General features: G+C 47.9%; 1 protein-coding gene across 1 annotated transcript in view; it reads right to left on the reverse strand.

Moving 5' to 3' along the window:
- RAB6B (RAB6B, member RAS oncogene family) overlaps positions 1-3,173 on the reverse strand; it is a 65,003-nt gene extending 61,830 nt beyond the window's left edge. The window contains exon 1 of the mRNA XM_036882855.2: positions 2,738-3,173. Within this exon, the coding sequence (XP_036738750.1) occupies positions 2,738-2,807 (70 nt within the window). The 5' untranslated portion in view covers positions 2,808-3,173. The remainder of the gene's footprint in view (positions 1-2,737) is intronic.
- Between the last annotated feature and the right edge of the window lie 8,792 nt (positions 3,174-11,965).

An 11,965-nucleotide genomic window follows, 5' to 3' on the forward strand; every position in this document is an offset into this window, starting at 1 on the left:
CTCCAACCCTTTCCTGTGGCCCCTTTTCAGGGCACTCAGCTCATTTAGGCAAGCTCATGCTGCTCTAGAAGACTGTCAAGTTTAACCGGCCCAACTCCCCCATATACCTCACCGTCGCACGGGGAGAGCCAGGGAAGGGGTGAGGGCCAGACCTCAGGGGTTCCCTCCCCTGCATAGGCTACAGTGGCACAAAGGCCCAACACAAGCAGAACTGTGTGCAGGCCAGATGGAAGCAATGGCTATGATGGCAATTCCCCATTCCACCAGGCTCAGGGATGCAGATGATCCCTACCTAACTCAGGTACCCCAAAAGCTGTGTACAATTTAAGGTAAACAACCCACTAATGACACGCCCAAGAGGAGGAGGCTTATCAGGGTCTTAGGGCCCCCTGCCAGAGGGGCCAGAGTAGCCAGTAGCCTATCTCACTGATGGTAGAGCCTTTCATCCCTAATGGCCATGGTCCAAAGGCCCACAGACCCTGCCCCCAGCCCACCAGCTCAGCATCCCCACCAGGTTATCAGACCAAACCACAAGCCTGGCTAGAGAGTAGCAACTCTCACCCCCTCTCAGGAAAGCTCCCCAATTGTTGGCTTCCCAAATGCCAGGATGAATTTCCCAATGTCATGTTAATGGCTGGGAACAGAAGATGTGGGTTCCAGCCCCAGAAGTGTTAACAACTCACCATGGGACTCTAGGCATGCCCTCCCCATTCCTGCGGCTCCAACTTCTCATCTAAATATGCTGGGCAGGCGGGGGCTTCATCTCCAAGGGCTTAAGCTCTCATTTCTGTGCTTCTAGGAGCAAAGGGGCTTTGCAGGGCTCAGCAGGGACATCAGCCCATCAGGTATTCCGAGGGAGTTTCCTCTCATCAAAGCCCTGGTCTTTCACTGAAGCATGTGCACACTTGAAATAAACAAATGTTTGTTGAGAGTCTAGCAGGGTCCAGACCCTCTGCGAGGCACTGGGGAAACATGAAGCATGATGAGCTGCCCTCAAACAACCATTCTACAGAGACAGAAACTGAGGCTCTGAAGGCCCTGGGATCTGCACAATTCAACTCCCATGCTGCCTGATCCCCATAGAGTTTTCTTCCAGAGCTCCAGGCCAGCTGAGATCAGCACTGAGATGTGAAGACCCCTGAAATCTCTCACGCGTTGGGAAAAGTAAAAAGAAAGTGAGCCCTGAAACTGGACACTATTAAGTTCAGAAACTCAGTAAGTCTAGGACACAGCACTCGCTGGCTGAATTGACCTTGCTCTGAAAAGGCCAGCCTGACCCCAAGCCCCATCCCTGTATTAGGGCCTGGCCACCTTCTGGACCACTCACCCGAGATAATGAGCAGCAGGAGAGAGAAGACTGCAAGGTGACTTCCACAACCCACAGGTACACACTCCACAAAAGCACTGCTCCCAAGGTGGCCTGTGTCTTGGCCCTTTTCACAGACAGGTCCCAAACCAGGTCAACTGGACTGGTCTTTAGAGCTAGAGCTGGGATCCTACCCCCAGTGGCAGTCTTCTATCTAAGTGGAAATGGTCAGGGCCCGGGTTGTGTTCCTGCAGCCCCAGGTGAGGGGCCCCTGGAGGGATGCACTGAGAATCACTCCTTCCTACAGGTGTCAGAGGGGTCCGCGCTCTTCAATCTGGTCTTTCCACCATGAGACCAACCCGGATTTCAAAGATGCCCGGCAGGCCGGCAGAGGCTGCTGGGCAGGGAAGCCGTTTGTTCTGCCCTGCCCCACCCTACCAACATCGTCCCTCCCCACCCCCCAACCCTACTCCCGTGGCAGGCCGCCATCGTGACCTCCCCTCCCCCAAGAAGGGCGGTGAGCTGGGAGGTGGGGGTAGGTGGGGGTAGGTGGGGGTGGGAAGAATCCAATGGCCGCCAAAGCTCTCTGGAGGGGTGCTGGGAAGCAGGCAGGGCGTGTCGCCTGGTCCTTTCTCTGCCCAGAGCCAGGCTTCACAGACTCTTGGTGCAAGGCGCCCCTGTACCATCCCCCAATCTGCCTCGCATTGGGGAACCCTTGTTGTCATCCCCCAGACCCCTGAGCCCCAAAGTGCTAACACACACCGGTGAAGGGCAGTGGGTCTGGAACCTTCTGTGCCCAGTCGGACTTAAGCCAGGGGAGATAGGTGCCCTGTTCCCTTGGGGTCTCCACCGGCTCTTTCCAGGGGAGACAGGTGTCAGTCTTCCCCGTGGCCTTCTGCCCCAGGGCCTGGACGTGCCTATAATTACGCATGGTTCCAAGCAGGGTCCGCAGGGAACTGCTCTGGTGCAGCGGGGTGGGGGGCGGCCAGACGCCGGCCCTGCCTCCTTCTCCGAAGAGGGGTTCCCGTTCTTCCTCAGACCCCCGCCGGCGCCCCGCCACCTGCGCGGTCGGCCGCAGCCGGTGCCGCAGTGCGAGAGAGCCGGCGAACCTGGCGCCTTCAGCCTTGGCCAGCGCAGCCGAGCTGGCCGCCGCCCTCCGGCCTCCCTGCCGCGCCGCGCCTGCACCCTCACCCGCACCCGGAGCCCCCCAGCCCAGATCCCACCTCACCCCCCATCCTCAGTCTTCACCCCTGGCCCCTCCCCTGTCCGGCCCCGCCCGAGCTGGCCGCGACCTCCACATCCCCATCCCTCCCCTCCACCCCGGCACCGAAGGCCCTTTCCGAGCCGGAGCCGGGCAGGTCCCGATGGGGTGGATGGTGGGGCGGCGGGGGTCGACTCCGCGCCAAACCGGGAGACGAAGCCGGCACTCACCGCTCTGCTCCCCCAGAAACACCAACTTGAATTTTCTCAGCGGGTTCCCAAAATCTCCCCCTGCGGACATGGTGCTGGCAGCCGGGGCCGGGAAAGGAGGAGCAGGAGAAGCGAAGGAGCAGGGAGGGGGGAGGAGGAGGGCGAGGGGGGCGGCCGGCGGTGCGGGAGCCGGAGGGGGAAGGGCGGGCTGCGCGCGTCCCTGGCTCCCCGGCTGCGCCCCGGCCCCAGCCTGCGGCTGCGTGTCCGGCAGCGGCGGCGTCGGAGGAGCAGGTGGGGGGAAGGAGGAGGAGGGCTGGGTCTGGGCTGCTGCGGGCGGCGCGGGCGGCGGCGCTCTGGACGCCCGAGGCGCAGCGCGGACAGCGAGGCGCGGGCGGAGCGGGGCGCAGGGAAGCACGGGGCGGGGGGCGCTCTCCGGGGCCGCGCGACTCGGCCCCCTCCCGCTTCGGCCGGCGCCTGCGCTCTGCGCGCTCCCCAGCCTCTGATGTCATGCGGGGTTGCGGAGCTGGGGGACGTCTGCCCACCCACCCCGAGCCCGCACCCGGGCTGGGGGCTTCCCCTCGCCGTGCTCCCGAGAGGCCTCCGGATCTGGCCGTCTCTTGTTGCCCCTCAACATTTGTGTTCCCCACTCTACCCTTTTAAATCCAGGAAAAGGACATGAAATTGTCATGGGATATTTGTTTCTGAGCTTTTCAAACCTAGATGCCGGTCCCTTCCTCCACCTCCGCGACGTCAATACACAGCGTAGCCCTTTGAGAAGACGCAAAGGAGAGGAGGTGGGGGGAGAACCAGGGTGTGGTCTGGTGGCCCAGGTGATGGTAGACGGGCCCCACTGTGGCCCCTTATGGCCTCTAGCTGCTCTTCCCTCTCTACGCCCAGATCCATCCTCTGGGCGCCTCTAGGGGTCATAGGTGTCCCCGCAGACTTGGCCAGCATGAGAGGAGGACCAGCATAGGTCGCATCTGCCCCAAACCAACCGCTCTTACGAATCATTTTATCCTGAATCTGCTGCCCCATGGGAGAGAGGGGGCAATGACATCCCCGAGTATTAGAATGAACATATCCAGAACAGTGCCCTGGATATTCTGCCCTGGGGCCGCCAGGCTGACAGTGCCAGTGCTTGCCCAGGAATTAGATATATATGGGCCATGAGATCCTAGAGGACAGGACAGCAACCTCCCATTAACACCTCTATATTCGCCTGACGTACTGGTGCACAAAGAATGAATTGTGGGTGGGTGAGAGCAAGGAGCAGATGCCAAGTGTTAGAAGCACTCCCAGGACAGCCCGCAAGGCGTTCTGGTTACCCAGCGTTTTACAAAGCTGCCTCTTACTGGCCTACTACCACGTGGTCTTATTCTTTTACAGCTGTTTAAGGAACATTTATGTGGGGTTATAACCTAAACGTTTGGGAACAAGCTGTGTGTGTGTATGTTTATACAGAGAGAGGAGTGAGAAGCAACCTGCATCACTGGAGATTTCTAGGAGACATTATTAGCCTCTTTTTTGACGTACAGGGCTTGCTTGGCATGTCTCTGTCTGTCTCCCTGGCTTGTTTACCTAGAGCCTCTCTTTCTCTCGTTGCTTCTGAAAGACTAGAGAGTGAATTCCATGAAAGCAGCAGTTGTGGAGCCTCTTCAGGGTCCCATGGACCAAGCTGAGAGCTTAGTAAATAGCTGAATGTTTAAATGAACGTCTAGAACCCAAAGCTGCTGTGTTTCTCGGCATCACTTTTGTTTTGGGGCCCCAGTGGCTACAGGCTGTCACTGTGGGACACCCAACCCACTGGGCCTGGCATCAGGCTCAGGGGTACCTTCCCAATTCCCACTCCACTTCTGCTCTGGGGTTTCTGCTGTCTCAGGAGACTGCATCCAGTATGGGGCTAAAGGAAGCCCCAGTGAGAGGAGACTCCTGAACTGCAGCCCTTCCCGCCTCTCTGATGCCCCCTCCACAGAGTGGCCAGGGCAACTACGGTCAAGGCACCACCGTGGTGACGCTCCTCCGGCCTGCATCTTCTCTGACACCTGGCACTGTCTTCCATGCTGCCTCATCCCATCCTGTCCTAACGGGCAAGACGAAACAGTTGAGAAGTGACAAGGTACCATCTTTTAACAAGCCTGGTTAAGTCCTGTACTTTCCCTGATCATCTGGTCCTCCACACACAAGGCAGGGAGGGAGGGATGGGACACAGGCCTCCCTGGGCACCTCCAAGCTTCTAAATCAGACCCTGCTGGGAAGATTGTGGCCCAGGATGTACCGTGGGACTCAATCAGGATTCTTCCAGTTCAATGACAAAAACCCAACTCCACCTACTTTAAGGATGGGCTCATGGAGATGGAGCAGATACTGGCATTCCTCATGGGATGTGGTCACTGAGCTGTGGAAATCAGAGTCCACTCTGCTCCATGTGACCTCCCCTTCTCCATTTCACATTGTTGCTTGTCTCCCCTTATTTGGGTCTTGTCCTTAACCTGCCCTAGAGCAGACAGGCTTTCTCCAGGTGGCAAAAAAATGTGAAATGTGGCCACTGGGATGCTCAGCCTGGCAAGCTCACTAGAGTATCTGCTACATATAACACCTTTGTGTTCCATTTTTAAAAATTATGTAAAGCTTCTTCCTTTCTTCGGTGTCCTATATATATGTAAGTGGTAAAGTAAGCTTGTCAATGTGAGTGCCCATTTGCCCTCCACTAAGTGGGAGAAATCAAACGCTACAATACTTTTAAGGCCCCCAGCTGTGTTCTCCACTACACCCCCTTCTTTACCTCCCTCCCTCAGGCAGAAATCCAGAACCCTGGCTTTTGTTTGAAGTTTATCACATTGGGTTGTGTCCTTCAACAATACTTTGTTTTGTTTGCAGCTTTTGAACTTGATGTAAGGTATCAAACTGTATATTCTTTCCTACAACTTTCATTTTTCTTAATATGTTCCTGAAGTTCACTTGTTGATGCATACAGCAACAGTCCTTTCATTGTAACTACTGTTTAGTATTCCACTGTATGCTCCAATTTTGAAAGCATTTTCAGTAAAGTGTGTCTAGTTTAAAAATTGTTTTTAATATAAAATACATTTAGATTCACAGAGATAACCTTACGGAACCATAGTAAGTTAGCAAAACCAGGAAATCCACATTGGAAAATTCACCCAGTTTTGTTTCTGCTGCTACAAACAGTGCTGCTACAAACATTCTTCATGTGCTTCCTGATGCACCTGTGACAGGTTTTTCTAAGATACCTATCAATCAAGGAGATAAATTGAGGTATAGAACCAAATATATATTTAGTTTTATGCCAAACTGTTTTCCAAAGATAGTCCTCAGGTCATATATTTCTACATATTCACCTTCAAGAAAGCCTTAGCTATCCTCAGCCCTTGGCTATTACATACACCTTTAAAAATTCAACTCTTTACTTTGAGATCATCGTAGAGTCACAAGCAGTTGTAAGAACTATGACAGACCTTGTGTATCATTTATCCAGATTCCCCCAATGGTAACATCTTGCAGAAGTGTAGCACCATATCACAGCCAGGATATTGTCATTGATACAGTCAAGGTACAGAGCATTTCCATTATCATAAAGGTCCCTCGTGTTATCTTTTTATAGCCACAACCACATCCCTCCTGTCCCATCCCCTTCCTAAGCTCTGGCAACCACTAAACTGTTCTTCGTTGCAGTAACTTTGTCATTTCAAGAATATTCTGTCAGTGGAATCATACAATATGTAGCCTTTTGGGATTGGCTTTTCTCCCTCAGCATAATCCTGTGGAGATTCATCCAGGTAATGTATGTATCAATAGTTGGCTCCCCTCCCCTGATGAGTGGTATTCCAAAGCATTACCACAGTTTGTTTAACCATTTACACATCGAGGGGTATCTGGATTATTTCCATTTTTTTGCCGTAACAAATACAGCTGCTATAAACAATCATGTACAGATTTTCATGAGAAAATAAGCTCTTCTTTCTCTGGGATAAATACCCAGAAGGAGAATTGTGAGGTCATGTGGTAGCTGCATGTTTATTTTTTTTAAAGGAACTGGCAAACTCTTCTCCAGAGTGGCTGGACCACTTTACATTCCTACCAGCAATGTATGAGGGATTGTCTCTCCACATCCTCACCAGCATTTGGTTTTGTCACTGTTTACTTATTTTTTAGGCCATTTTGACAGGTACGTAGTGCCATCTCATTGTGGTTTAATCTGCATTTCCCGGATGGCTGGTAATGCTGAACATCTTTTCATGTGCTTATTTGGCACCTACCTATCCTCTCAGGTGAAATATCTGTTCATGTCTTTTGTTCATATTGGATTGTTTGTTTTTACTGTTGAGGTTTGCGAGTTCTCTTCTATATTCTAGATACTAGTTCTTTGTCAGATACATAGTTTGCAAATACTTTCTCCCACTCTGCAGCTGGTTTTTTCATCCTCTTACCCAGGTTCTTTACAGAGTAAAAGTTTTTAATTTTGGTGAAGTCCACCTTATTTATTTTTTCTTTTCAGAATTGTGTTTTTGGTGTCATGTCTAGGAACTCTTCATTAAGCCCTCAGTGCCAAAGATTTTCTCTTGTATTTTTCTTAAAGTTTTAAAATAAGGTTTATGTTTTACATTCCAATCTGTGATCCCATTTGAGCTAAATTTTCATGAATCATGAGACTTCAGTTAGAATTTTGTTTTGTTTTGTTTTGTTTTTGCCTGTTGATGTTCAGTTGCTTCAGCACCATGTTTTGGAAAGGCTGTCTTTTCTCTAGTGAATTCCTTTGCACCTTTGTCAAAAATCAGTTGGGCCTTGTCACTGCAGGTGAGGGGATGGTCTCTGCTGATGCTTGTGGGTGGGAGGCCGGCCTCGGTACTGCCCAGAGGGGATGAAGGCCTGGTTCCCGTCTTGGCCTTCCCTGAGACCCCCATCCCAGCTAAAGGGCTGGGCCACCTTGATATAGGCTGGCAATGGTGGAAGTCTATATTCACCACTTGAAATCTGCCACCCTGAGGGTTTTGGAGGAGAATGGGGTGGAAGAGTAAGTGCCTGGGCATCTGCTCAGCCTGCATTTGTTTTAGAATCTCAGCTCAGCATGGCTCTGACATTACTCGGCATACCTGAGCAGCCAAGCTGTTGCCACTGGATTCTTCCTTACACTCCCCACCTCTGTAGCTCTGTATCGATGCATCTGTTACACCCATCCATCCATCAGACATCTATCTACTTACTTCTTCATCACTCCACTTACACACATGCAATACATACTTACATACATAGATACATAGCCGTTCATTTATCCAGACATTCTACTTATTCTATCTATCATTCCACTCGTCATCCTTCCGTTCACTTACCTATCCATTTAGCTGAGGCTACCTATCATCTTCCCTGGCCAATGTGGACAGAGGAATGAACAGAATTTAAAATCTCTTTACCACCTCTTCTTCCCACCTCTGTACCTGCCACCCCACCTCTGTACCTGCCACCCCCACCTCTGTACCTGCCACCCCACCTCTGTACCTGCCACCCCACCTCTGTACCTGCTCCCCTCACCTCTGTACCTGCCACCCCCACCTCTTCCTGCTACTAACTTTCCTCTTTTTCCTGCAGCTTTGACTGCCCCAGGGGTTAAATCACAGTTTCTATGTTATAGCTTCTCCATCTCATTTCTGTAATTTCTATATCATTGATATTTTAAAAAACAACCAGAGCACAGAGCTGGTTCACCTTGTTGTCGGGCACTAGTAGCCCTCTTTCTCCTCCTTTCATCTCCTCCTCCAACTCCTTATCATCATTATTAGTGTCTGCTTCTTCTTTAGCCTCCTCCTTTCTGCTCTTCTTTTTCAACTCTAGGTTTGATTATAGTTTCCTTCTCTCCATTTTGCACACTACTCTGCAAGAGTCTTTAAAGCTTATTTTTATTTCTATAGTCTTTCCTCTTGATTTGTTTTGACTTATATTTTTCATGAATAGCCTTGATCTAATCAGTCTAGTTGTGATCAGTCATTTGAGTGAGAAACTGAGCTTCTGTCACTCAAGTTCTTACTGAAGTCCACTGAAGTGGTGTTTCTCGGCCACTGAGCTACAGTGGGGTTGGGGAAAGCAGATGTTAAGCTATGTGTATATTGGCAAGTCATGCTCAGTGCTGGATGGATGGCCAGAGAACTAAGCAGTGGGTGGACTGATGGAAGGTAGTGCCTGCAATACTAGGCCAATGAAGGAGGAAGCCAAAGGGGGCCAACTGTGGGCAAAATTTCTGCCTCATAGCCTGAGTTGGAATCTTGGCTGATGACTCTTTAATAAAGAAGGGATTAGTTACTATACAAAGATTAGAAGGTTCAGTGACTGGAGAGATTGTTAACAGAGGGCTCCATGTTTAATAGGATACCATAAGACCTACAGACGTTGCAAGAATTCTCATATGGGTGAAAAGACAATGAGGGTGTGAACTCTCACCACTGTACCTGCCCTTACAGCTCTCACACCCTTACTGTGCTCCTGGATTGCTGGGGTCCTCTCCTGATGGCTGGGAAATGGAACGAGATTGGAAGAGAATCTTACAAGGAGGCCACTCCCTATTCTATGGAAGGTTTGGGTTTCAGAGTTAACAGCAATTGGATAAATTGATGAACTAATTGGATGAGTTAATTAATGGAAAGGATAAAAGGATCCATGGGAAATGGAAAGGACTGATTTGTGAATGGGTGGCTTTGTGGATGAGTAGATGGATAGATGAATGTCTGGGTGAGTGTATGTATGTACATATGTATCCGTGTTTGGGTAGATATATGGATGTTGAGGTAAGTGAATGTAGGTAAATGGATAGGTAAGTGAATGGAATGATAATGGGTGGATTGACAGATGGAATAGGTGGAATGTCTGGATAGATGAATAGCTACATATTTATGTATGTAAGTGTGCATAGTATGTGTGTGTAGCGGTGTATTGAAGAAGTAAGTAGATAGATGTTTGATGGATGGATGGGTTTAACAGATGTATTGATACAGAGCTACTGAGGTGGGGAGTGATGGTTAATGAGCAAGAGTATAAGTGAATGGAGAAATTGGATAATGGATAGATAACAACAGTGTGAGCTTTGAAATTAGACCTGTATTTGCGTTCTCCCTTTGCACACTAGCTATGTGACATTGGGTAAAATCTTTTAATTTCTCTAAGCCTTGGGAAAAATTTAAATATGCAAGAAAATAGCTGTCACAAGTTAGAGTGAAAATTTAAGGGGAAATATTGTTGAAGATAAGTATTTTGGGGAATAAAAACCTTCAAGAAACAAATGTCATTAGTAGAGAGAGGGTAAAGGGCTTATTTGAAGTTAAACTTCTGTAAATCAAAAGGAAGATTTCAGGACTGGAGAAGCTGTGGTAAGATCTGAAAATGTGTACCTACAAAATAATAATAATATAAAACATTTTACAAGTTAGAGTTACAAACCAAAATATAAACACTATTTATGTAAAAATATTAATTTCAAATTATGTGAAGATGTGGGAGAGGGGAAAGAAACCCTCTGGTTCCAGTGTCCTCATCTTTCATGACAGGGAGTCAAATGATTTGAAGTTTGAAATGTAAAAATGATTAATCTCAATGTGTTCCTTTTCTCCAAAATATTTTTTTTAATTATAGAAGGACCTTCTAACAAAAAAGTTTCTTATAAGTGAATGAAACTTACTTGAAGTTTTATGATTCTTTTCGATTTCTTTTTTGAGTTTTAAGTACAAACAAAATTAAATAAAATAACTTATTACAAATGGCATATATAAAACAATCACATATTTATCAAAATGTTTCAATGTATTCATTTAGCCTTTCTGGAACACTTGCATGAAAAGATGTCTAGAATGAAACCCTCCTCATGTAAATGCTAATTATTTATGAGCAGTGGCATTTGAATTCTTTTTAACCTTCATGCAGTGCTTGAATAATTTACAAGTATGCATTCTTTTTACAAAACTTACATTGGTTTTCCTTCATACAAAGGAGAAAATTTTAAAGAAAAAAATAATTCTCTGCTTATTCTAATCTTGTCATTATTACCTTAAGTATTTGATTTGCAGGAGTGCTCTGTAACCTATAGTTTAAAAACTCTAAGCTGTTAATTCTCTTTAGAATGTCACCCTGAACCTTGAGGCCATAGAAACTGTAATGCTTGTTTTATTTTGTGTGTTTGTTAGAGAAAAGTGTAATTATTAAGATACTTTTTGTAAAAAATCATGAATGTTCACTAGAATTGCAAACTATATTTGTGGTAGGAAATTGAATTTGCTCACAACCATTTGACAATTAATCCCTGACTGTGTCCCCTCTGACCTTGTTATAATTAATCTGAGAGTATATAAACTAAGTGGAGTCTCTGAGGAATAAGAAATTTAATGGTAAGCTTTCTCCCTTAAAAATATTTATGCAAGAATCGGTAGCTATATTCATTATAAAATAAAACATAGACTCTTCTACGAGGATTATGGAATTGTGGGGAGGGTGGGTCAGGATTCCCCACCTCCTGGCATGGAGCTTTATCTGCTGGGATGATGGGCACACAACCAATTCCCCTGCCAGCTGAAAGATAAGAGGGGGCTGACTTTAATTTATAGTCACTAAATTGTACATAGAAAGGAAATCCCTGCATGCTAGCCAACTGGGATGGGAACCAAAATGTTAAGAATCCAAGGGTCTTGCTGAGAAGTGGAGTGCTAGCTTCCTACGGCTGCTGTAAAAATGACCGGGAGTATATTAGAATTTGTCCTGATCCACACAGAGTAACAGAAATTTATTCTTACAATTCAGGAGGCCCGAAGTCCGGAACTAGGCTCACTGGGCTGAAATGAAGACATCAGCAGGGTTGCGCTCCGTCTGGAGGCACTGCGTGAGAACCGTCCTTGCATCTTCTCACTTGACGAGGCTGTCACATTCCTCATTCTGGGGCCACTTCAGTCCAGTCTCTGCCTCCCTGGTTCCACTGGCTGCTACTCTTCTGTGTGTGCTCTTCCTCTGCCTCTTATAAGGACACTGTGATGACATTTAGGGTCCAGCTAGGTAATACAGGATAATCTCCCCCATTTGAAGATCCCTAACTGAGTTACACCTGCAGAGTCTTTGCCATATTAAGCAACATTCACGGGGTCTGGGATTAGAGTGTGGACCTATCTTTGGGGCCATCAATGAGCCTACTATAGGTCATAAGTTTAAGACAGCTAGAAAAGTTTCCCTCTCCTTTTGTTGTAAATTAAGGTTTCCATCGGA

This window comes from Manis pentadactyla, chromosome 1 (assembly GCF_030020395.1).
Source record: "Manis pentadactyla isolate mManPen7 chromosome 1, mManPen7.hap1, whole genome shotgun sequence".
NCBI lineage: Eukaryota > Metazoa > Chordata > Mammalia > Pholidota > Manidae > Manis > Manis pentadactyla.